The sequence below is a fragment of the Artemia franciscana genome, chromosome 11 (genome assembly GCF_032884065.1).
Source record: "Artemia franciscana chromosome 11, ASM3288406v1, whole genome shotgun sequence".
Lineage (NCBI taxonomy): Eukaryota > Metazoa > Arthropoda > Branchiopoda > Anostraca > Artemiidae > Artemia > Artemia franciscana.
In genome coordinates, this window is record NC_088873.1 from 16,685,444 (window position 1) to 16,712,797 (window position 27,354).

A 27,354-nucleotide genomic window follows, 5' to 3' on the forward strand; every position below is an offset into this window, starting at 1 on the left:
AACATTTAGTTTATTTAATAAAGAATAAGAAGACATGTCGTTGAACTAAGAAACCTTACAGCTCTCCCCCTGTTGTGCAAATATATAGCCCCAAATTATATAAGTCCAATGCATTCTATCACCCGTCATTTGTCTTTGTGGTTGTGAAACCGGTTTTCTTAGATCTTACATTCGGTAAACTTCTCGATTGTGTACTGGCTAATACGGAAGTCCCAGTATTGAAGTTATAGAAAATATTGAAAGAAAAAATATGCACTAGAATGCAGTGAAGTGGAATAAAAAATTAACTACAGAGAAATCTGAGCAAACAGATTAAACCAATTCAGGATCGGATCATGAATAAGAAACACCGTATATAAATTAAGAGCGAAAAACATAAAAGCTACCAAAAGACGATATAGATTTATTATTTATGATGAAATTCCAAAGGGAAATCGGGTGAAATAAAGATTTTTGCCTGGCTGCCGATGAACCCTTAGGTAAGATAAACTACCACAAAGAATAATGTACCTGTAAGAAGTTTTTGCATGACGAAAATAGGGTAAATAAAGACTGTATACGGTGACAAAGCTCACTGGTATGCTGAGTAAAATAAATTAGGATATTCTAAGAGATTGTGGGTGTTTAGCATTATAGTATCCGTCTAGAGATCTGCATTAGCGCTAAGTCAGAAAGGTGTTTTTTTTTTTTTTTTTTTTTTTTTTTTTTTTTTTTTTTTTTTTTTTTTTTTTTTTTTTTTTTTTTTTTTTTTTTTTTTACTTGATCTATTCTGGGAAGACCGAAGATAGATTTAATGATGTTTCCTCGCACCGAGCAGCATTATGACAGATAAAGGAACACAAAAGCATTATGTTGGAAAAGCGTTATATAGGATGAAAGATAAGAATCCAGGGGACTTTGTTTAGCTGACTACCTAGAACGGGGGAGCAAATAGGGCTGAAATAATAAAAAAAAAGGAGTCAAGATTTGCATCCAGGATCTAAGTATCTGTGGACTGAGGTATGGTTCTAATAGGTGGCTCCTAATAGGACATCTAGTAGGAATAACGCTAATCGGCTTTGCAACCGATTAATTACTGGGCTCTGTAGGTAGCTGAGCACAGATCATTTCCAGTGATGAAGAAATCGATGTATCTATCTATATAAAAATATACTGTTTGTTTGTACGTCTGCACCTCTTGTAATCTACTGTACTTCTGTTCTCTAAAAAATCTACTGAGGTTTTTGTTCGAGCAATCAACAATTAAAAAAAAAGAAAGAAAAAAAAAAAAGTGATTTTCGTTTAAGCGATAAACAATTGCAATTCAAACTAAAAAAAAAAAAAACTAAAAAAAAAGAAAAAAAAAAAAAACTTTACGCAGTTAAAAATTAGCAACTTGCATACGTGTTGTAGAGGCGCAGCATGAGGTATTTTTAACTTACGAAGGAGTGACCGGACCTTAATTAAATTTCATATTTAGAAGGACCTCGAAACTCAGATATCTTATTTGAAATCCCGACCGGATCCAGTGTCATTAGGGGGGGGAAATCTTGGAAAACGCTTAAAGGGGAGAGATCAGGATGAAACTTGGTGGAAAGAATAAGCACAAGTCGAAGATAGTGACTGACATAACTGGACCGGATCCGCTCTCTTTGGTGGAGTTGGGGGTGGGGGGTAATTCGGAAAAATTAGAAAAAATGAGGTATTTTTAACTTACGAACGGGTGATCAGATCTTAATAAAATCTGATATATAGAAGGATCTTGTGCTTTAGAACTCTCATTTTAAATCCCGACCAGATCAGGTGACATTGAAGGGAGTTGGAGGGGGAAACCAGAATTCTTGGAAAACGTGAAAATCGAGGTATCTTACGAATAGGTGATTGGATCTTAATGAAACTCGATATACAGAAGAACCTTGTGTCTCAGATGCTCCATTTTCAATTCGAATCGGATCCGGGGGCATAGAGGGTTGGAGGGGGGGGGCCATAAATCTTGGAAACCGGAAATCTTGGAAAACGCTTAGAGTGGAGAGATGGGGATGAAACTTGATGGATAGAATAAGCACAAGTTATAGATACGAGAGTGAGATAATCGGTACGGATCCGTTCCCTTTGGGAGAGCTGAGGGTTGTTAATTTGGAAAAATAGAAAAATAGAGCTATTTTTAACTTAAGAACGGGTGACCGGATCTTAATGAATTTTGATATTTAGAAGGAACTCGTGTCTCAGATTTCTCATTTTAAATCACGACCAGATCTGTTGACATTGGGGGAGTTGGAGGAAACCGTAATTCTTGGAAAATGCTTATAAATGTTGTAGATACGTGATTGACGTAACCGGACTGGATCCCCTCTCTTTGGGAGAGTTAGGTGGTGGGGTTCAGTGCTTGGCGAGTTTGGTGCTTCTGGACGTGCTAGGACGATGAAAATTGCTAGGCTTGTCAGGGAGCTGCACAAATTGGGTTGATAAAGTCGTTTTGTTTTGATTTGACTATATTCTTAGGATCTATGGGTTATTATATTTCATAGTATTGGACTCAATTCTCTCTTACTAAGTTGCTATCTACCGCTGCAACCCATATAACTACTGCTACAACCCGGGTATCCTATATCGTCTAGTGGTTAGGATAGCTGACTCTCACCGAGTTGGCCCGAGTTTGATTCTCGGTATGGGAAATCTTTACCTATGTTGGTTTCTTGATGAAAATAATTGAAATAAATTTGTATTATACCATCTTATCTAAACATAAGTGTGTGTTGAATGGACATCTTTATAGTGATTTCTTATAACACTTCAGTCTATAAACTACAGTTATACAGAATTTTATGCACAATTTTGATGAAATTTACTGGCAAGGACAGCTTGGCGTAGTGGACGTGTGCTGGCCGTTTAACCAGGAGTTCGATAGATCAAATTCAGTTGATAAGTTTTTGGTGGCGGTCGTAGCCACTTTTCTTAATTTTCAAGCCAATATTTTTCCCTCTTTGTTCACGCCAAGGAACAGTAAGGCTCCTATATAGGAGTTTCGGACAAGATGGCTTTAATGGTGCATTTCTTTTTTGATCTGATTCTATTTTTAGGAGCTATAGGCTATTATATTTCTTAGTATTGGAAGTGATCGTCTCTTACTAGGTTGCTAGCTACTAGTGCAACTCGGATTCCCGGTATGGGAAATTTTTACCTATGATGATTTTATAAAGAAAATAATTAAAATAATTTTGTGATATATTATCTTATCTAAAGATAAGTGTCTTTTGCGTCACCATCTATACGATGATACTACCATTTATACCATATATACGATGAGGACTGTGGGGGGCGTGTCATTCTTAAAGACACAATTTCGTGACCTTTCAACTATGTTGAGCGAAATCTATCCTAAAATTTTGATTGGGTGTATTTAATGAAACGGTGGGCGTTGGATGGGGGTTAGTTGGCCACCAATCACTTTTCACTATTAAAAAGAGCACTCGTTCTTTCATTTTCCGATTGAATAAGCTCTCTTCAAATTTTTCACGACAACAAATAACCGTCTCAAAATTTCTATCAGATTCATTTGGGGAAAATACAAGATGTGTGTGTGTGTGAGGGGGGGGGGGCTATCCACCCTCTGATCACTCTAGATCTTAAAAAGGGCACTGGAACATCTGACTTCCAATCCAATGAGCCCATTCCAGAGTTTTTACGACCACCCTTTCTAAATATTCCTTATAGGCCACCAGGGCATTACTTATAATCCTTGCCCTTAGGACTGTGGGGCGGGGGGTTATCATCTTCATACATAATTTTCAGACATTTGAATTAAGTTGAACAAAATGGCTATTTCAACATTTTAATTGGATGTGTTTGGGGAAATGATGGGAGGGGTATTAGTGGCCCTTGAATCACCTATGACTATGAAAAAGAATACCAGCGCTTTCAACGTCCGATCAAACGAGCCCTTTTAGAACTTTCTGCGACAATAAATGACCATCTCAAAATTTCTGTCACACGCATTTTGGGAAAATACAATGTGTTTCTGTATAAGAATACCAGCGCTTTCAATGTCCAATCAAATGAGCCTTTTTAGAACTTTCTGCGACAATAAATGACCATCTCAAAATTTCTGTCAGACGCATTTTGGGAAAATACAATGTGTTTCTGTATATGGGGGGGGGGTCTCCGCCCTCTGATCACTCTGAATCTCTAAAAGTGTTCTAAGCTTCCAATTATTAATCCAATAAGCCAGCTCCGAAGTTTATACGATCACCGTTGCTGTATAAACCTTAAATGTCCCCAGGGCATAACTTACAACCCTTGCCCTGGGGGCTGTGGGGTGGGGGCTACCATCTTCAAAGGCACAATTTCCAGACATTTCAACTACGATAAGCAAAATGACTATCTCAACATTTTGATTGAGTTTGTTCGGGGAAATGGTGGGCCTGGGAAGGGGGTAGTTGCTCTCCAATCACTTTTGTACCATTAAAAATGGCACTACACGTTTTAATTTCCAAGAATGAGTCCTTTTCGAAGTTTCCACGACAAGTCCTTGGATACGAAGTACCCCGGCCTTAGACCAAAAATAATTATGCGTTTTGCCGTCATCGCTCTTTACTTAGGCCGCACCATTGCGCTGCCTATGATTACGTGAATGTAACGCTAAAGTTTATCAACCTTCAGAATTTCACCAAAGAGACTTTCTGAGAAGCAAAAGTATTTAAGTAATTACGTCTCCTAATGATATTTCATTTGGTGGTAAAGTTACAATTGAGAAAAAAAATACACAGATCGTTATACAGCCTAGGTTTCTAAAGCACGGCTATGTTACTTTACGCTAATCGTCGGCTGAAAGATGTCACCTGAAGATGTAACCAGAATTATTGTACATAATGGATCAGATATATGCTTGTCTCACTCTAGCATTGTGAATAAGCATGAAAGAGCGCATAGAGACAAGAAACTATTTAGGTGTACTATATGCCAAAAGGATTTTCGTAATTCGAGCAATTTGAATATCCATCAAAGATTACACTCAGGAGAGAAACCATTTAAGTGTGAAATATGCAAAAAGAGCTTTAATCACCCATATAGTTTTAAAAGGCATCAAAGAGTACATACAGGTGAAAAACCGTTTAAGTGTGATACATGCGGAAAATGTTTTTCTGGTTCAGGCAATTTGACCAGACATAAGAGATTGCACACAGGTGAAAAACCATTTAAGTGTGATACATGCCGAAAATGTTTTTCTCAATCAAGCAATTTGAAAAGGCATCAAAGAGTGCATACAAGCTAGAAACCATTCAAGTGTGATGTTCATAATATATACTTTTTGGAATCGAGCTATTTGAACATGCATAAAAGATTGCATACAGGTGATGTGATTGCCTACTAAATTTCATTTGTACAAGTCAGCATTCTCACTGAAATTTTCGATAAGAACATGGGATGGAATTTTGATTTTCATTGACAGAAGTTGTCATAGACGTTGAAGAATTAAAGCTGTTCCGTGCAAGCTAATTCTAAGTTCTGAATCAGCACTTTTCTTTTGCATCAATGGACATTGTCTAGTGTCTTTGTTTCTTTTGAAATTGAGGCTTGATCTTTATCTAAGGAACTATACCGATCCTTTATGTAATTCTTGTTTTTCAAGCCAATGAGTTTTCTTCGTAATTCAAGCCAAGGGATAGTGAGTTTCCTATAGAAACATATTGGACAATCTGGTTCTTATAGTTTACTTCTTTTTTTGATCTGACTCTAGTTTTAGGAGTTATGGGCTATTTTGGTTTTTACTGTGTGACGTCTTATTGCAAGCTACCGCTGCAACCCGGATTTCAGCCATCTCTACAGCCATGTTACCGATAAATTTGCGTAATCCCTATTAATGATTGATGATCCTTTATATAACACATCTTAGATGAGCAACTTTCAAAAGATATTTGTTTCAATTTATCTTTTCAATTGATTATTTCAGTTAATATAGACTAGAGGTCATTATTTACTAATAATTACTACAGGCAATAGTTTGTTCTTTCACATAATCATAAAGTGAAATTGTTCCTAAGACATCCTAAATATTTTGCAATTTACTAAGTTTTTGTAGTTTTTTTCTCATACCTTTTGCTTTATCATAACATAAACCCTGTAATGATTCTTGACTATAATTTGTCCTTTACTAGGTTTCAGCTGTATCCACTGAAACTGATTATAATACTAGCTGTTGGTGGGGTTGGTGGATGTTGGTGGTGTTGGTACTGTACCTCACTATTCTAATGATTGCCCTTGAGCTTTGTTGATGGTGATTGCTAATCGAACATTCCATGTGTCCCTGTCGTCATTTGTGTCCCGGTGCTTTTTTCTTTTTAGTTTTTTACCTTTTTTATTTTTTTCCTTTTTTTAAGTTTTTCTTTTTAGGTTTTTTCATTTTTTAGCTTTTTTCGCGCCATATTAGTTACGCGCCATTGTAGTTGTGTCCCTGTGTCCCACCTGTGAATATAGATTGATATCTATATATATATATATAAAAACTAGCTGTTAGGGTGGCGCTTCGCGCCACCCCAATACCTAGTTGGTGGGGGCGCTTCGCGCCCCCCCCCAAGTCCCCCCGCGCGCGTAAGTCGTTACGCGCCAAATATATATATATATATATATATATATATATATATATATATATATATATATATATATATATATATATATATATATATATATATATATATATATATATATATATATATATATATATATATATACATATATATCCCTCAAAGAGAAATCACAGACTGGGACACCGGGACACAAATGACGACCGGGACACAGGGACACAACTACAACGGGGACGCCGGGGGGCACAGGGGGATATATAAATGACGACGGCGACACAGGAAATCGTCGATTAGCAATCACCATCAACAAAGCTCAAGGGCAATCATTAGAATCATGGGTATAGATCTGAATACGGATTGTTTTCCCATGGACCATTATATGTTGCATGTTCAAGAGTCGGTAAACCTGACAATCTATTTATATGCACAGGCAATGGGACAGCAAAGAATGTTGTATATTCGCAAGTTTTACGTAGTTAAAAACATATATATATATATATATATATATATATATATATATATATATATATATATATATATATATATATATATATATATATATATATATCTATATTCACAGGTGGGACATAGGGACACAACTACAATGGCGCGTAACTAATATGGCGCGTAGCGACTTACGCGCGCGGAGGGGCTTGGGGTGGGCGCTAAGCGCCCCCACCAACTAGGTGTTGGTGGTGAGCCTTATATATTTATAATGACGTCAAATGCAAACCCACAAACAAACAAACATGCATATATACAACTTATTTTTATACATATAGATACAGTTTCTTCTTTAGTTTTTTTTCTTTTTTAGTTTTTTCTTTTTTTTTTTAGTTTCTTCTTTTTATTGATTTGTTTTCTTCAATTTGTCAATGTTCATTCTAACATTGACACTTGGAAAAATCTTTACGTGCCAAGCATGCTAAAGCTCCAACAATTTATATTAAACCTCAAAATTTGGGGTATCTGTTTTAAGGTTTTCGAATTACTTTAATCTATTTTCAAAATATATTGAAATATTTGTGCAATTCCCAGTTTTTTTTTTAGTTTTTTCTTTTTTTTAGTTTTTTAGCTTTTTTAGTTTTTTTTTTCTTTTTAGTTTTTATCTTTTCTATTTTTTTACGTTTTTTCTTTTTAGGTTTTTTCTTTTTTTAATTTTTTTAATTTTTTTTTTAGTTTTTTTCTTTTTAGTTTTTTTTTAGTTTTTTACCATTTTTCTTTTTTCGAATTACTTTAATCTATTGTCAAAATATTTCGAAATATTTATGCAATTTCCAGTTTTTACATTCTAGTTTGTTTTCTTTTATATATATAGAAGATATAATCTGGCGTAACAGACATAGTGTAACAGACATAACAGACAGACAACTTATTTTTATATATATAGATAGATAGATAGTTAAGTTTGCCTATACATGTTAGTATAGTGTATGCCTATACAAGTAGATGTAGGCAAGAGCTCTTTTTTATTATAACTAGCTGTGAAGGAAAAAAGAATATACAAAAATACCCTCAATGCAGAATGTCGTATTCATGCAACTTTTCATAATCTTCAAGCCAATGGATTTTCTTAATTATTCAGGTCGAGGAGCTGTAAGTTTCCTACATAAGGGTTTTGAACAAGGTGATTCTAATAGTATATTTCGTGTTTAAATCTGACTCGAAAAACAAACCTAATATTGATGCGGAATATCATAGTTCAAGCAACTCTTCATGATTTGTAAGCCAATATGTTTCCCTTGTGTTTCAAGCCAAGAGACTATAAGTTTCCTATATAAGGGTTTCGGACAAGGTGGTTCAAATAGTGGATCAAAACTTGGTTTTTTGATCTGATTCTAGTTTTAGGAGTTATGGGCTACTGTGTTTCTTAGTATGGGACGTGATTTTCTCTTACTAGGTTGCTAGCTACCGCTGCAACATGGATTTTGCTTTATCATAATGTACATACTGTCGCGATTCTCCAGCATAATTTGTTCCTTACTAGGTTTCATCTATATCCACTGAGACGTACATAGTCCCCATTTATAATGAACTGCATCTCTCTTTTATGTAATGTATTAAACAGTTCCCAGGGTTCGATCCCCGCCGCAGGAAGGTTGGGTGACAAGCTTGCTACTTGTCCTTGTAAAAAACACCCAGCAACTGAAACGTCGATTCGACGCCTTATGCGCCAGCAATGGCTCTGGAGGATCTTTATCCTTTATCCTTATTAAACAGTTCAGTTAATATAGGCTAGAGTTCGTTTTTTATTATAATAGGTTGCAGCTTCTGCTGGAACCACGATGCATGACGAAACTAATTTTTTCAAAGACAATTATGGTCAGGAAAAGGCCTATGGCTTTTTCCAAGTTGGAATAGTAAGGGACGAACCGCAGAGAATCAAGCTGCTAATTCGGATAATAATTACTATGGGATTGAGTTCGTTCTTTATTATAATTCTAACAACAAAAGATTAAACAAAGAGAAAACGAGTTTTAATTTCGACAAAGCAGTGAGCAAAAAGAAAAAAAAAACTACACTTAACTAAAAAAAAAAAAAAATTCCGAATATTTTGGCCCCACGTCCGGGAGCCTTTCTCAACGGAAAAAGTATTACAAACGACGAAAAAGAAGAAAAAATGTTTTTTTTTAATATACGAACTAAACACACGAAAAAATAAACAATAAATAAATAAGAACAACTCACATTATAAACAAAACTCCAAGCACTAAAGGTATTAACTTAGGACAAAACCAAAGCAAATGTTTTGTATTTACGGCTAGTATTTTACGGCGAGTCGCGTGCCGTTGCAAAGCTTTGGTGTTTTTTTTTTTTTTTTTTTTTTTTTGGTTAATTTTTTTTTATAGTAGATTGGCTGAGGTACTAACAGATGTTTTTTAGTTTTTCTGTTGTTTTCTTTTTTTCTGTTTTTATAGTTTTTTTTATTGTTGATCGCTTAAACAAAAACCACAGTAGATTTTTTAGGGAGCAGAAGTAAAGAAATGCAGTAGACTAACAGAAGTACAAACAGTCTATTTATTTCTATATTTAGATTTTCAGAAATTATTCTATTTTCATCTGACAAATCAGATTATTTCGAAAACCCCCCCAAAAATTACTGCATTTCACATTATTGATTTTATTTGAATATTTTTTCGTTAGTTACTACAGTGTAATGCAAAAATGCAGTTTCTGGTAAAAAAAAAAAAAAATTATCCAAAACATTTTTTTTTAATTACAAAAGGTTTTTAACTTCCATGAATTTTCTTACGTCTAATTTGCTTAGAAGAAACCATCTTACAGTTTAAGCTATGTATCCTTACACCCCTTGTTATTGTAATCATGATGTCATAACCGATGTCATCAGAGCTAACGTCATAAAATAACGTTTTTCTATTTACGTCATAGTTCTAATTAAACTATGATGATATTCATTATCTAGTAAATAAAAATGCAGTTTCTTGTAAAACCATTGATTTTGATGTATTTTTGTTTTGTTTTAATTACTAAAGCGCGTAGAGGTGACACATTCCTAATGTTATAATAATGTAAGCTACTACAGTGCTATAGAAAAGTGAAATTTTTCGTAAAAAAAAATTGATTATATTTAAAAGCCCTTTTTTAATTCCAAATTTTTTTTTAACCCAATCAGTTTCCTTTAAAATGAACCATTAAATAGCTTTCTACGATGTTCCAGTGCCAGGCTATCTGAGGTGAAAAAGAAATAAAAAACATGCCGTATATGCAGAATATCATGATTGCAGACACTTTTCTTTATTTTCAAGCCAATACATCTGCCTGTTTGTACAAGCCAAGGGATGGTAAATTTCCTATATAGGGAAGGCGGTTCTAATAGTGTACTTCTTGTTTTGATATGACTCTATTTTAGGAGTTATGGGTTATATTTCTTTCTGTTGAACGTATTCGTCTCTTGCTAGGTTGCTAGCTACTGCTGCAACCGGATTGAGATTTCGCCAAATAGCACCTTTGTCTATAAACAAGATATGATTGGACCATTTTTATGTCTATTTATTTTCCTTCAAGCCTATCTTTGTCCTTTGAACCTTTTTTTACAAGAATATTTTTAAGCTGAATCTTGATCAACAAATATTTATCTTTAGTCTGTTGTTCAAGTGAAACAGAATGTTTATCTTGGATATCTGGAATAAAATGGCATTTATGCCAATTTTTTTGTCATTTATGTTGAATGTTTTGAAAGTTCCAGAGCTACTGAGCTTCAACCTAAGAGTGAAACTGAAGCTAAGTCTAATCCTGAAAATAAATAAAAAGCAAGAAGAATTTTAAAAGCAACGATATTCTATGATGAAAATATAATGATTTATTGTTATCTAAAGATTTAAGACTACAATTTATTTTTTACGGAGAATGCTTGTTGAAGATTAGTATTTTGACAGCTGATTTTGATACAAATGAAAAGAAAAACACTTGAAATAATGATAAGTTCAGCATTCCTAATTGTATTTTTACATGAAGTTTTTCAAAATATGTATTGTTTTTTTTTTTCTTCAAATTATCAAATTCGTCTGAGTATTTAATAATACTTTCTTTTGTTGCTCAGACGGATAAATTAAAAAGTTGAAATAGACGGCAAATTAGTTTGAGAATGTCTGCTAAAAAAATAAAATAGTGTTTACTTTGTTCCTCTTGATCCAGTTTAAGGTGTGCTGCCCGCACCGGTTTGGAGCTATAGTTTTTGTCTTTTCAGTTTTAACTCAAGCCACAGATTAACATGGTTTCCTACCTCTTCAATATAGATTGAATAATATTCTTATGAATACAACAATAGTTTACATTCATCGAAGCTTTTGGGGAAAATTCTTTATTTAGATTTTTTTTTAAACTACCCTGGTTTAAACTTTTATCTCCATCTTCTCTGAAAGAAGTCCTAGACTTTTGAAGGATTTATAAAATCATTTTGACAAACTTATCTATCTAAAGTTTGGGTGTCTGAAATTCTTCTCATTTTTCTCTATAAAGGAATTAATCTGCGGGTTTTCTGGCTTCTTTCATGCGAAAACATGTCCTTGGCACCCATTGCCTTTCCAAGTATGTAGGAATTACATTCTCGGTATGGCGAGCCATTTTTGAAAGGAATCCATCAATTGATTTATGTCTTCCTAGTTTTAAGAAGTCACATGAGCCTTCTGACAAGAGACCACGCCCCTCGCAAAGTAATTTGCAAATCTTCTTTTAAAATTCAAGCCAAAACTTTCAGCTCGTTTTGCATTGCCCCATCAATATTTTAGCTAAAGAAATATAGTGTTTGCTTCATTTTTCCCATTTTGTTTAATCTGTAGGCCTACCATCTATAGCCAAACAAGGAACATATCGTTCTTGAATGTGGTGAGAAGAGGTTGCAAGAAAGGATGTAATGGAAATTAAGACTTCTTGGGAGGGTCTAAAGAGCTCTGAATAGATTGGGGTTGAGGAGGAGTGTGCGCAGCTTTATTGGCCAAAGGCTGCCTGGTGCGGCAGAGAGTTGTTATTAGGAGCAGTATAACACATAATAAATTATATCATTTTTTCATATTCTAAATTTTCCACTGTTTACTTTTATCTATCTTCTGTATATATAAAAACAAGTTGTTTGTGTGTGTCTTTTGACTGACGTCATGTTTGTGTGTCGACTGATGTCATGTTTGTCGACTGACGTCATTATAAGTATTGAGCTGTTTGTCGTCATGAAGTTGTTTGTCGACTGACGTCATGTTTGTCGACTGACGAAATTACAGATCGGGACAACGGGACACAAATGACGACCGGGACACCGGGACGCAAATAACGACCGGGACACAGGGAATATAAATAACGACCGGGACACAGGGACACAACTAAAACTGGGACGCAGGGGGGGGGGGCACAGGGGGGGGGGGGTATATAAATGACGACCGGGACACAGGGAATGTTCAAGGGCAATCATTAGAATCATGAGGTATAGATCTAAATACGGATTTTTTTTTTCCCATGGACAATTATATGTTGCATGTTCAAGGGTCGGTAAACCTGACAATCTATTTATATGCACAGACAATGGGACAGCGAAGAATGTTGTACATTCGCAAGATTTAAGTATATAAGGCTTTGTATATGACGTCATTATAAGATGACACCACAGACCGGGACACTCAAAGAGAAATTACAGACCGGGACAAAGGGAATATAAATGACGACCGAGACACTCAAAGAGAAATTACAGACCGGGACACCAGGAAATATAAATGACGACCGGGACACAGGGACAAAATTAAAACGGGGACGCCGGGGGGCACAGGGGGATATATAAATGACGACGGGGACACAGGGAATGTTCGATTAGCAATCACCATCAACAAAGCTCAAGGGCAATCATTAGAATAATGAGGTATAGACCTGAATACGGATTGTTTTTCCCATGGACAATTTTATGTTGCATGTTCAAGAGTCGGTAAACATGACAATATATTTATATGCACAGACAATGGGACAGCGAAGAATGTTGTATATTCGCAAGTTTTATGTAATCAAAAACATATAAATATCCATCTATATTCACAGGTGGGACACAGGGACACAACTACAATGGCGCGTAACTAATATGGCGCGTAACGACTTACGCGTGCGGGGGGCATGGGGGGCGTGAAGCGTCTCCACCAACTAGGTGCTGGGGTGGCGCTTCGCGCCACCCCAGCATCTAGTTTAACAATATAAACCATTTCAAATATAAACTACTATACTAGGGAGAAATTTTAATAAGATTTTTGATTTAATACTAAACAGATCTGTTATGTCTCACAGCCCCGCTGTGTTTTAGTTTTCTATGTTTGCTGGGTATTAAAATGCATAACCAGGAATGTTATTTATGTGGGGATGCCCTCCCCCTTCAACATTTTGGGCACTGGTTCCGCCAAATAACTTGTTCTTTTATATAACGACCGCGAAAATACTGACATGTCATCAACAGAAATCTCGAACATGGTCGGTTTTACATTTACTGACTCCTGACGTGATTTTACAGATGTTGCCATAATTTTTCTTTTGGTTAATTAAAGAGCATGGAAATAGTGACAACCTCGGTCGGTAAATGCAGCGGTTTTACCTATTCGTGCAGTGATTCTACGTATCGTATTCAGAACAGATATTATGCTAATTATTGATAAAAAAAAAACAGTTGGTAAAGTTCCTCACCCTCCCCTTCCAAACATTTTGGCTAGTAACGAACCTGTGCATAACTGTTTAATAAAACTAAACATTCATTAAACTACCCGATTTTAATGGTTGCGAATCTTCGACTCCCAGGAAATAGTACTTCAATATAACGCTAATAGCGCGGTTTGAGAAATCGTATTAATTTCTAATGCTATTTTTGCGAAGTATGTGACCACATACTATTCAAGGAAAATCTGATAAAATATTTATTTTTAGGTTGAACTAAGTCATCTGCAGAGGGCGTATCGTTCCCTAACCGATCAAATGAACGTCATTTTTGCCAAGCGACTTTGGTATGTGATGCTTGAACAATTCCTAATGAAATATGTTTGGTCTGGAACTGGCTTGGCCACTGTTGCTATAACTGTAATTCTTGGGAAAAAACTGAAAAACAGCTCTTCCGATGGTGGAGTTAGTGAAAGAACACAGTACTTCACTACAGCGAAAAATATGCTGATGTCTGGAGGTGACGCTGTTGAAAGGCTTATGACTTCTTATAAAGTAAGGAACATTCTTGTTTGGGTCTGTTTTATTTTTGTGAATTTCCTTTTTTCTTTTTTTTTTGTAATGCCAGTTTTGTAGATTGACGACGGCTCAGCTATTCTATTTCAATTATTATCAAACAGTTCGTGGTAACGAACTGCAGTAAGGAGTGACCCGGCTCAATAGTAACCGAAACTCTAAAAAATGGATGCCATTGATACTAATAGTTCCATCAAAAGAATTACATTTTAATGCTGATTTTAAATATAAGTTTCATATATCTTGTGCGGTGAGCAATCAAAACATGCATTAATTCAAAAACGTTCATAAATTAAATAAAAAAAAACAAGTTTTTTGAACTGCAAGTAAGGAGCGACATTAAAACTTAAAACGAACAGAAATTATTCTGTATATGAAAGGGGTTGTCCCTTCCTCAACGCCTCGCTCTTTACGCTAAAGTGTTTTTATTGTTTTAAAAAGTAGAGTTGTGACAAAGAGTAATGGACTGCTAACTTGAGAGCACAAAACAGAATTTTACCCTAGAAAATCATCTCAGTTTCCTCTTCTCTCTTTCTCTCTCCCTCGCTCCCTTCCTCTCTAACTCTCTGTTTCTTTCTTCCTTTTTTATTATTTATCCTTTTTTTAATGATTCAAGTTAATATTGGGATAAAACCTGATGAGGATGGAATAAAATTACCATGTTTTCCTCGATTGATTCAGCCATAGCCCTTAATTACGATAATCAAGATCAAGAAAGGTGCCTCTACAAATATGAGAAAATTTGCCTTTTTCATTGCAGATTAAGTTAGAATTTGTGACATTTTGGTCACATGGTAGCATTTCAAGTTGTTGCATTCCTGAATTATTCTGCAACCACAATGGAAAATTTCAAATTGGGGTGGTAAAGAGCCTTTTTCAAGCTTTGAAAGTGTAGTTAAACATATCACTAGTAAAAATGTTCAAAATTGGTACGGTTAAGTTAGGCGGAACCCTCATTTAGTGGGTCCTAAATTTAAGCCAATAAGCTAAAAATTCAACACTGATTAAATTATGGTGGGCTGCTAATCGACATAACTTTATATTTAATTGCTGAATCAAAACACTGTGCAGTGTTTACTTTTTCGGTATGGTCAGCAATTTTTATCTGCAAAAGGTTAAGCTATTTTCCATCCTGTGACATGTATTACTGGAAAGAAAACATCATTATCAAATTGTAAACTATGCAGAAAAACACAGCGAAACAGGTATAGAAATAGGGCATGTGTGGTATAGCATTGTAAGGAATTTCCAAGAAAGAAATTAATGTTTCTCTAAACCAATTTTCTGCTGATGTCAGCTCTGGTACTTTAGATGTGCTGGGGGAGGGGGCTGCTTAAATTTAACATGTTAATTAGTGCAAATGTCTAAACGATTCCTGTGTACGTACTTGCTGTGACTAGTGGATCATCAAGTTATGTTGCAAAGGTTGCGACAGGAAAAAAAAATCTGCTGAATCAAAAATCTTAGGAAGTAGGTAAGCTGAATCAAAATATAGTGATTAGCCTATTCGAGTAGTTATTTTTAGTAAAACATAGCGAACTGTCATCTCTATTTTTCATTGATTTTAGGAAATTGTGGAACTGGCAGGGTATACAGCTCGAGTGGCAACAATGATTGAGGTTTTTGATGATGTTAGCAAAGGGAAGTATAAGAAACAAGTAGCTGCTCAAGAAAAGGACCTTCAAAATGTTCTAGAATTCAAAAATGGCTTGCCTGTTCCGAAAGGTAAATTTTCGCATACATAAATTTCTACCTATATTGGATTTGATACAAACATTGAAAATAACACGGGGAATTTTTTCACTACAGGAAACCAATCGGTCAAACTGCTAAACTGAGGGTTATAGCTGACCCACTCAAACTCAGAGCGATTTATTAATTGCTTTTATCTATTTTCCCGCAACTTGTTTAGCTCTTACAATTCTTGCAAGCTTATGGTTATCGCCTGTCATCCTGTAACATGTATGGTGTGTAACTTAACGCCTTTTAAGTTACTGTATCTGAACTGGGTATGATTTGTCATTGAGATTGAGTGGCGAAGTCTGGTGTTTTGGCAAGCATGGAATCATTTTTCAACTATTGATGATAATTTTGAAAATAAAAAAATTCTATTCTATTTTTTTCATTCTATTAAAAAAAAGTAAGTATGCTTCTAGCGTTAATACTTTCGTTGTCTTTTTAGTCCGTAAAAAGACAAAAACACAGACAGATTGGTAATTTTATGCATAGAGACCAAGAAAGAAAGGCCATTTTGTGTATACTCAACACCAGGAAATATTGATCGCTGTGTCCAATGAAATGATGCGAGGTTTGTTTCTGCTTAAATGGAAATTTATTTGGTTGGAAAACAAATTCTCATCAGTAGTGGAATGTAAAATGCTCCTTCGTAGCTTTATTGTAGGGTGGAAAACTAAAACCACTGGGACAAATGCACCCCGGCAGAGCATACTATGTGCCTAGTTGACAAATATACGGTGCATGTTGCGATTTTAGTGCGATGCCGCGCGGTGCAAGGTGTGACGTCCATCCTATTTTTTCGATTAAATTATGTTGTATGTGTTGTAAGATACTGCTACTCTCTAGTAAACCATTTTATTTTGAATTGTAAAAGCAAATTCTATTTTGAATATAGTTTGAATCATAAATAAATATTAGAAATTGTAAATTATAACTTAAGAATATACAAAAATATGCGGCCGTGTTGGCAATCAAGTTCACAATATGGTCCTCTGTAGAAAAGGCTGGCTCAATTCTGTAGGACTGGCAATAAATGGGTGTCGGGCCTTGGAGAAACTTAATTTTGAGGGGTAGCTGACGTCAAATGTTCTACCTCTGTAAAGACCCGTCATCGTTATGCTAGGTCAGAGTGGGACGCGTAATGGCGGAAAATAGTGAAATTTAAAGGATTGGAATCGTTGGACGGTGCAAGGTTTTTGGGTTAAAACCTGAAGTGACAGGCGCTTGCATTTTGGCGCACATATGTCTATGAATTGGTTTTTTTTTTTTTTAATACAGTGCCGTGTAACGATTCCTTTCCCCTAAAAAACCTCCCAATTCGGTCGCTCGGCTAGGTATCGGAATGTCAATTTTTTCCCTGTAATAGTTAATTTTTCTGACCCAAACCATTCATCGCAGCTTTTATGCAATCTTGTCAGTATTAATGTTGTCGAAAACAAATAACGTAAACGCAAAGGTGATTGAGCTAGGATTTCTCAGAACCACAGTTTATTGTGATGCTATAGCATTGTAATGCGGGCTGGAGAAAATGTAACCAATTGAACCTGAGACAGTGATGATCTCCAGTAAGTTTTTCTCAACTTCAGTTTCAACTTTAATGATAATTTAGTTCTGGAAGTACATCCTAAAGCTGTTCGGTTAATTTGTACTGTGTTTAAGCTGTATTGCATCTTTCAACTATTTTATGAAAAAAAAGCCAGTTCAAATTTAGGTTGTATGTCCTTGGGGGATATGGGGGGATGGGTAGAAAAAAGGGCATGGGAGATGAGAGAAGACTAATTAAATATTATTAAATACGTTTTTAAATATTATCTTTCTCCCATTTTCATAAAAAAAAATTTTTTAACACTCTTTTTATTGATTTTTACAGTAATGCATTGGTATCCTCCAATCTCCATTTCCTGTTGGTTTTGAATGTTCTGTAAACCATTGAAACAAAACAGTAATACAAAACATGGAATGAAAACTAAAAACGTATCTCTTTTAATCAATTTCAAATGTATCCAATAAATCCATACATAACTCGGATCAAAATTGATCAAAATTGTTAAATCCCTCTTTGCTTTGACTAAGTTTATTCCAGAGCTTAGATGCTTTGTAAATAATTAAAACAATTGATATTCAAAAAAAGGCAGGGAAACTCAGTTTTATGTGCCATCCAAGTTCTGTGATGACGTCAGTCCTGTGATAAAATCTACCTCTAGAGAAATCTGGAAGGCTGCCAATGCAATACTTGTATATAAGAGCTGTTGCATTATAATCACGTAAGCCGGCTGCATGTATGATATTGATTCCACTATGCAATGATTTCAGTTACTCTTGATTACCTATTTAGCAAATATATCTAATGGCCTTATTCTGTCATACACTTATAGGACAAATTATGGAAGGGATCAAACAGTTCGTGGTAACGAACTGTAGTAAGGAGCGACCCGGCTCAATAGTAAACGAAACTCTAAAAAACGGAATTTTGATGCTAAAATATACATCAAAAGAATCAAATTTTCATGCTGATTTGAAATATATAAATTTCATCAAATTTAGTCTTTGTCATCAAAAGTTACGAGCCTGAAAAAATTTGCCTTATTTTAGAAAATTGGGGAAAACACCCCCTAAAAGTCACAGAATCTTAAGGAAAATCACACCATCGCATTCGGCATATCAGAGAACCCTAGAGCAAAATTTTCAAGCTTCTATCTACAAAAATGTGGAATTTCGTATTTTTTGCCAGAAGACAAATCACGGGTGCGTGTTTATTTATTTATTTTTTTTTTTTCCCAGGGGTCATCGTATCGACCAAATGGTCCTAGAATGCCGCAAGAGGGCTCATTCTAACGGAAATGAAAAGTTCTAGTGCCCTTTTTAAGTGACCAAAAAAATTGGAGGGCACCTAGGCCCCCTCCCACGCTCATTTTTTCTCCAAAGTCAACATATCAAAATTTTGAGACAGCCATTTTGTTCCGCATAGTCAAAAACCATAACAACTATGTCTTTGGCAATGACTTACTCCCCCAGAATCCCTGGGGGAGGGGCTTCAAGTTACAAACTTTGACCAGTGTTTACATATAATAATGGTTATTGGGAAGTGTACAGTCGTTTTCAGGGGATTTTTTTTTGGTTTTGGGGCTTGGGTTGAGGGGAGGGGGCTATGTGGGAGGATCTTTCCTTGGAGAAATATGTCATGGAGGAACAGAAATTCAATGAAAAGGGCGCAGGATTTTCTAAAATTACTATAAAAAAAACAATGAAAAGATAAACATGGAAATTTTTTTCAATTGAAAGTAAAGAGTAGCATTGAAACTTAGAACGGACAGAAATTATTACGCATATGAGGGGTTCTAAAAATACTTTAGCATAAAGAGCAAGGTATTTAGGAGGAGATAAATACCTAGCTCTTTATGCTATAGTATTTTAGTAATTTCAACTATTTATTCTACGGCCTTTCTGATTCAGGGGTCATTCTTAAAGAATTAGGACAAAACTTACGATTTACTGTAAAGAACGAGGTATTAACGAGGGTACAAACCCCCTCATATACATAATAAAAATTAATGAATATAAAAGTTTGTTACATGAGTTAATTCTTAAGTTACGTATATTTTTTACTAATAAAAAAATTCGTTAAAAATCAAAATTTATAGTTGCCTTTTTATGTAACCGAAAAATTGCATGGCAACTAGGCCTCCTTCCCCATCCTTTATTTCTCAAAATCGTCTGATCAAAACTAAGAGAAAGCCATTTAGCCAAAAAAGGAATTAATATGCAAATTTCATTTTAATAATTTATGTGTGGAGAGCCAAAATCAAACATGCATTAATTCAAAAACGTTCAGAAATTATATAAAAAAAACAACTTGTTTTTAAAACTGAAAGTAAGGAGCGACATTAAAACTTAAAACGAACAGAAATTACTCCGTATATGAAATGGGTTGTCCCCTCTGCAATCCCTCGCTCTTTACGCTGAAGTTTGACTCTTTGCCACAATTCTGCTTTTTAAAACAATTAAAAGCTTTAGCGTAAAGAGCGAGGGATTGCGGAAGGGACAACCCTTTCATATACGGAGTAATTTCTGTTCGTTTTAAGTTTTAATGTCGCTCCTTACTTTCAGTTTAAAAAGCCAGTTTTTTTATATAATTGTACTAAGCCATGCTGACGAACAGTACAAAATATGCTATTGTATCTGTGAAAAGTATAATACTCTTAAAACACGTAAAGCGAAGCACGTTTTAATTTGCAGATATTCTACAAATCACGCGGTAATATTTTAATACCCTGATATTTTTAATACCCTGAATATTAATATACCCTGAATAGTTAATAAAACCCTGAACATGGTGCTTAAATGATGATTTGATCAGATTATGCAGGATAAATTCAAATGACTGTTTTGAGAGATTTAAACGTTCTCCTATTGAAAGCAAACTGTAGAAAGAAAACAATTATCTGGCCAAGATATATGGTCTTTTATTTATTTGTTAAATCGTCTAATGAATATTGCCTATAAACGCTAACTTATATTGCGAATTATGCTTGTAATAGCTCAGTTGTGCCTCAATCGGGCACGCCTTCGTGTACTTAATGTAGTAAATCTATATTTTGTCCCTATTGCAGGTTCTTATAATCGATTTCAAAGGTGATGGTAGATCACGTGTAGGTTGTTAACGCAACATTCATAATAAACAAAACCAATGTTATAACAAAACCAATGAAATAAATGATTGTTTTATTCTGAAATAAAAATGGAAATAGGGTAGTTTTGACTGGAAAGCATAATTTTTGTGTATATAGAAAGTATTTGGAAGCCATTATGGATAAAGAATGTATTTTGATTGGTCATTATTACATTGTTTCATGAGCCTTTTCTGAGACACGTCGTAATATTTTGTTGGTAGTATAAATATAAAGTTGGTAGTTACATTTCCGGCGTTTCCTGTACTTATCAGCGAATCGTTACTATTGTTTTTTGATAGGATCAAGAGGAAAAGTAGAAGACCAAAAACAAGCAACTCTGATCGCTCTCTATCTCATTTTATTTAGATTTTTTTGATTTTAGGTATTGTTGTGGAACGTCCAGACAATATCATAATTGTAGAACACATGGCCATCGTCACACCAAATTGCGATATAATTGTACCAGATATAACCTTATCGATAACGCCTGGTATGCATTTGCTGATTACTGGACCTAATGGCTGCGGCAAAAGCTCCTTATTTAGAATACTTAGTGGTCTCTGGCCTATCTATAAGGGAAGGCTGGAGAAGCCATCCGCAGCAACTATGTTTTATATACCTCAGAGGTAAGATAGTCATAACAATTTCTCCTGGCTACATAGCTTTAATTGGTGTGAGTTTGAGGTCCTTGAAACCTCATAGTCAAAAATCAAAGTTAACAAGAATTTGTCAGATTATTTGTCACTTTTCTCTTTGATCTTTGTTTAAGAGATGTATAGTAATTAAGAAGTGCAGCAAAGAAGTATGAATACGGCAGAAAAAAATATTTATTTAAGCGTAAAATTTTTCTAAGAACACAAACTTTACGTAGGTATTGAAACCTGTTCAAGATTTTGTGGCATATTTGATTCTGTCCTAAAATGTTTTGGATTTTAGGTTAACAAGTTCATATATAAGTGATATATTATCGAGGCCAATTTTTTACCACTCCCTTCCTATGGTACCTTCTTAAAAGTTCTTAAGAAGTTCTGTTGAAATTTAGTTTTTTCTCATGTTCGAGCAGTCGTAATTGTTGTCCTTCGATCTCTAGCAGTGGTGGTTAAGAAAATCTTAGTGTTTTGCCCGTCCGGCTAAGGAATTCGTAATATCACCTGTCCAGTTTATTTTAGTGTTTTTTGTTTTTTTTTCTTTTTTTGCTTTTTTGCAACGCCAGAAGAATGTGCTTGTTTTTTATTTTTCTTGTTCAAAAATCTCGTCCGAATAATAGAACTGTTTTAAATAAACAGTTGACACTTTCGGTTGAACTTTCATAGAGGAGGATAGGAGTAAAATTTACTTAGATTTGATGGCTTTTTGAAGGCAAAGCTCGCTAAAGGTAAGCGCTGTATGATGTCGGCGATGCGAATTTTTTTGGATGTGACGAAACTACTGGGATGTAGGAGTCACCTCTACTGATTCTATATGCTGGGCTGTTATGGCTGTAGATGAAAGGATTCGTGTTATTTGTCGGTAGATTTCCGTTTTTCTTTTTTTAGCGTTGGTTTTTATACTACTAAGATTGGTGCCTTGGCTGAGGTTTTGAACAAAAATTGACAGTTGATGAGAAGTTAGAGATTTAGTAATATAAATCGTGAGTATATCAGTCTATAAGTGATAACTTTACCTATTTTGACACCGCAATTTGAGGGAATTTTGGGGTAACGTTGTAATAACTTGAGTATCAAATTAATGGGAATCAGAGAGAAAATAAAGCCTTTTAGTACCTCAAGAGAAACTGAGTATCCCTCAGAGTCCCCGTTTCTTGTTAGTATTTAGCTGCAAAACTTCATGTACAAGCATTGAATACTCTTAATAGCTTCACGAGGAATGTCGTAATGTTTAAGATATGCAACAGTTATGTCAGTCAAACTAGATCAATGTGGGCTAAAAGGGATCAGTCAACTTTGGATAATCTTATGAAACCCTGTACAGTGTTCAGGCAGCTGGCAGAGTGTACGAGTCTCGTCAATTGAAAACTCAACAGAGCGCTTCTGATGTGGATCTGCTTCTGAAAAATCAAGCATGATGTCCGCCCGGCATCATTGTTGTAAGAGGATGTATGCTTCTTAGAAGGATATTATTTGATATTATATCTGAATGCTAGTCAAGCTAATTGATGGTAGTTCCCACATTACTTTTCTCAACATTTATTTGTCAATTTGGACTTCTGTGCTTTACTTTAAATTCAGGAGGTACAAGCAATCTTTCGTATTGAGGAAGTGGCCACATGGTATAGATCAGAGTCAAATCGATTTTAATCCAATATGACCACATCTGCTCACTGTGACTTTCATCGTCTTAGGCAGATATTATTTTTTAAATAAATTTTAAGTAGATCTCTTGAATAATCATATGTTTTAGACATTATCTCCTATTCATATCTAAATCTTTTCTTAGATTATCCGTCCATATAAATTTAGTCTAGATTTCATGCTTATCCTCAAAATTTGTTTATAGATATTGTGGTCTCTCATTGCGCAGCGCAGAAAAGGAATCAAATCGATCAAGAGTATATAAAACCTGGTCTGTTTTCTCGCATTTTGTAGTATTGTTTTTATCTTTTACGCGTAAAAGTATCAACGGAGGAATTTTTTCGTAGCGACCAGATGTTAGGTGTGAAAAACTCATCGAAAGCAAGTGAAACGTCAATTTTGGGTAAAATGAACTGCAAGATGTGCAAGCTGCTGTTGCGCATCTATACTTACACATCATTTATATTTCTATCTCCAAGTTAGACCTAAAGTAAGAACAGAATCTGTAAACTTGCTATGGTCTATTTCTTTATCTCGACCATCTTGTAAAGAGAACAAGTAAAAAAAGGCCGTTTGACTTATTTGCATAAATAGAAAATGTTATTTCCTTTTGAGTTAGTGCCAGTCCATTAGTCCATTATCTCTCAAATTGTAACGATCCACACTGCAGTGGCAGTATGATGCCTCTAGTTCTGTGCTTTCCCAGAGAAGAGTGATGTACCGTGAGGAATTTTAGGAAAACACAACAAAACTCATAAGAATCAATTATTAATTAAATAAATAATAATTTCAATAAATAATTTATATTTAAATAAAAGTTTAAATATATAATTAAAATAAGCATAATTTAAATCAAATCAACAAATAATTTTTTCAGTTAATAAATAATTAAACTGATCACAAATGCTTTTTATTCCTTTTTTCATTATAGGCGTTGCAATATCCTTAGTTCATCCTTATTTTTTATCACGCTGTGGAACTGTTGTGAATCATTCAAGCCATTTGATTGAAGATCTCATCAAAATTGTTTACTGTTCAGATACCTAAATAAAGCAGCACTGGAATCGCAACAAATTGTCTTTGTTGTGAAAGAGAATTTGTATTGGTATTTTTTCCAAGACCACACTGCCTTTTCTATAACGAAACAAATAAGAGTTCCAGATAGGGACAGGTCTTTTATTAGTCAATCATGATTATCAGTAGAGTTACTAAAGTATTTAAAATTAAAACAAACTATATTTATACTGAATAAAATAATCACTTCTGGGTCACAGCAATTTTTCGGTCCATTGACTTAAAAAATTCATTAACTGTTGAATTCTTTAACAATGTGTTGGATAAAGGTGATAAAATCGTCTTTTCTTCTAAATAAAAGCAAAATATTCCTAACTTATAGCTGCTAAATTTATCTTCTTGGAAATGTTTAAAAGTTGGGAAATGTACATGACAAAATTAAGAAAATATTCCGCTCTTTCGTCGCTTTCTCCTACTGATTCTCCCAGAAAGGAGGTTTCAGGAGCCGTATCCTGATAAAATGCCATAGCTATCAAGGAAAATATCTCCTATTCAACGATTTAAAACGATTTTAATTGGCTGAAAAATAATCGTTCCCCGTGATTATTGCCCTACAAGTAGGGTTGTTTATTCATGACACTGCAATGATTATAGTGGTAATTACAATGATATAAAAACAAATTTTCTTGGGTCTTTACCTATCAAAAAAGTTTGCAAAGCCAATTTGAGTTTTCTTTGTGAACTAGATGTTATAATATAAGAATTCTTATTCATTTGATGGAATTTTTGCAATGGCTTTCTGTTTAATCATAATTTTTTGTCCAATTTAAACCTTACAGCTGTCTTAGCATCTGCAGACAAAAATTGTCCCCTTTTTGTCTGAGGTTGATTTTCTAGGACTCCCGGTTTGGAGAACACAATTCCTTTGATTTGAGCAGGTTTTTTAATCTTTTTTTTTTTTTTTTAATGATAGCTCCGATAAAAATCCGGTAATTAGAGGTGTACTAACTATATTAAAGAACTTATCACTGTTGGAGTTAGTTCACAAGGGAAATCCAACATCAGTTTAACCTTAACAAATAAACATTCCAATGGGATTAATCCCATTTATTAAACAGTGAAAATACATACAAAGCCAAGATATTTTGATCACATGTACAGCGATCGTCATCAGCAGATATACTAAAACCGAAATTCTCTATAAATTTGTTAGTTTTGATGCTTCGGTATTTTTGGAAAAATGTGTTAGTTTTAATCTTAATGCTTTAGTATCTGTGCTAATAACGATCGCTGTACATGTGATCGAAATACGTAGACTTTTGTATCTGTTCTCACTGTCTAATAAACGGACTTATCCCCATTTGAATGTTTATTTGTACGTCATAGAATGGCAGCTTGGTCTTGGAAAAAACACCTAATTTAAGGTAAAAATACATAATTCTATGTATCACGTCTAAAAATACAGTTTAACCCTTAAAAGGTCTTGAAATTAGCGTTATTTTTTTGATTATTCTGGTGTCTCACAATGACATGTTTTAAAATACGAATAATATTTTTATGAAAGCCTATTCATTGCAGACTAGACTATAAAATAATTTTTTATTGATGTTTTTTTGCCTATTTAAAGACCCTACATGTCTATTGGTACCCTACGCGACCAAGTCATATATCCTGACACATTAGATGATATGAAGAAACGAGGAAAGACTGACTACGATCTTGAAGATATTTTAGACGTTGTGAATCTAAAGCACATTGTCGTCCGTGAAGGCGGATGGAATGCGACTGCTGACTGGAAAGACGTCTTATCTGGGGGCGAAAAACAGCGAATGGGAATGGCACGATTATTCTATAATAGGTATTCGATTATTTTTTTTTGTATGTAGTTACCAAAAATGCTGCCTGTATGTACTGCAATTCTGCTGTCTAAAATCAAAACGTATTGACTTTAAAGAGCAAGTACCGAAAGAAGCATATGGAATGCGACTGCTGACAGGAAAGACGGCTTATCTGGGGGTGAAAATTGCGAATGGGGATGACACGTTGTGTGTGTAGAGGTGTGCTGACTGTAATAAAATAAGGAATTTTTTATTTTTAAGTTAGTTATTAGTTAACAAGGAAATCCAACATCAGGATAATCTTCAGAAGGACTAGAATTAGTAATTTTTGATTAATTGTGATTAATGATGGAAAACAGCGAATGGGAAAGGTACCTCTGTACTTTAATAGATATTCCTTTTTTATGACACTTGGTATTAACCAAGTGACATATAGCGATCGCAAATTCTGTCGTTCTGTCTGTCTATCCCGGTTTCGCTACTTTAGGCACTTCCAGGTAAGCTAGGACTATGAAATTTGGCAGACATATCAGGGACCAGACTAAATTGATCAAATCGGAAATAGTCGTTTTCGTGATTTGACCGTCTGAGGGGGAGGAGAGTGGGGGATCGGTTAATTCGGAAAAAAATAGAAAAAAATGAAGTATTTTTAACTTACGAACGGTTGATGGGATATTAATTGAATTTGATGTTTGGAAGGATATCGTTCAGAGCTCTTATTTTAAATCCCGACCAGATCCGGTGACGTTGGGGGGGGACCTAAAATATTGGAAAAGGCTTAGAATGGAGGGATCGGGATGAAACTTGATGGGAAAAATAAGCAGAAGTCCTAGATACGTGATTGACATAACCGGAGCGGATCTGCTCTGTCTGGGGGAGTTGGGGGGGGGGGGTTAATTCTGAAAATTAGAAAAAATTAGGTATTTTTAAATTACGAAGGAGAAATCGGATCTTAGTGAAATTTGAAGTTTGGAAGAATATCGTGTCTCAGCTCTTATTTTAAATCCCGACTGGATCCGCTGATATTGGGGGGAATTGAGGGCGTGGGAACCCACAATCTCGGAAAACGCTTGGAGTTGAGGGATCGGGATGAAACGATGCAGGAACTTTTGAACGAACTATCCCTGGGGGAATTGTGCGGAATCAGTGTTACAAGCACATTTATAATTATTTGTTTACTAATTGATGACCATCAAGGGCAAGGTCTGAAGAAACATTCTCCATGTTTCCTTATCCACATGGCAAATTTTTTAAAAGGTTTCCAAAACACCTAAATAAGTTAAGCCCAATGTGAATAAAAACGAGAATTGGCAGGGTTTTTTAATATAGATATTATTATTTTTTTATGGTTTTCTTAAAAATTTCTTCCTTATTAATGTTTTTATTATGATTATTTTCAAGCCTATGCCGAATAAATATGGTTTTCTAACTTATACAATCTCAGTATAGGAAAGACATCTCTGCCATTAATGTGTACATTTAAAATAATATTTATTTAAAGGGTGTGTAAAAATATATATAGGTCTTCTGCCTA

General features: G+C 34.8%; 1 protein-coding gene across 2 annotated transcripts in view; it reads left to right on the forward strand.

The window, feature by feature from the left end:
• LOC136032893 (ATP-binding cassette sub-family D member 2-like) overlaps window positions 1-27,354 on the forward strand; it is a 63,171-nt gene that overhangs the window by 17,671 nt on the left and 18,146 nt on the right. For both annotated transcript variants that reach the window (XM_065713327.1, XM_065713328.1), the window contains exons 4-7: window positions 13,965-14,249; window positions 15,839-15,995; window positions 21,060-21,303; window positions 25,610-25,840. In XM_065713327.1, the coding sequence (XP_065569399.1) occupies window positions 13,965-14,249; window positions 15,839-15,995; window positions 21,060-21,303; window positions 25,610-25,840 (917 nt within the window). The remainder of the gene's footprint in view (window positions 1-13,964; window positions 14,250-15,838; window positions 15,996-21,059; window positions 21,304-25,609; window positions 25,841-27,354) is intronic.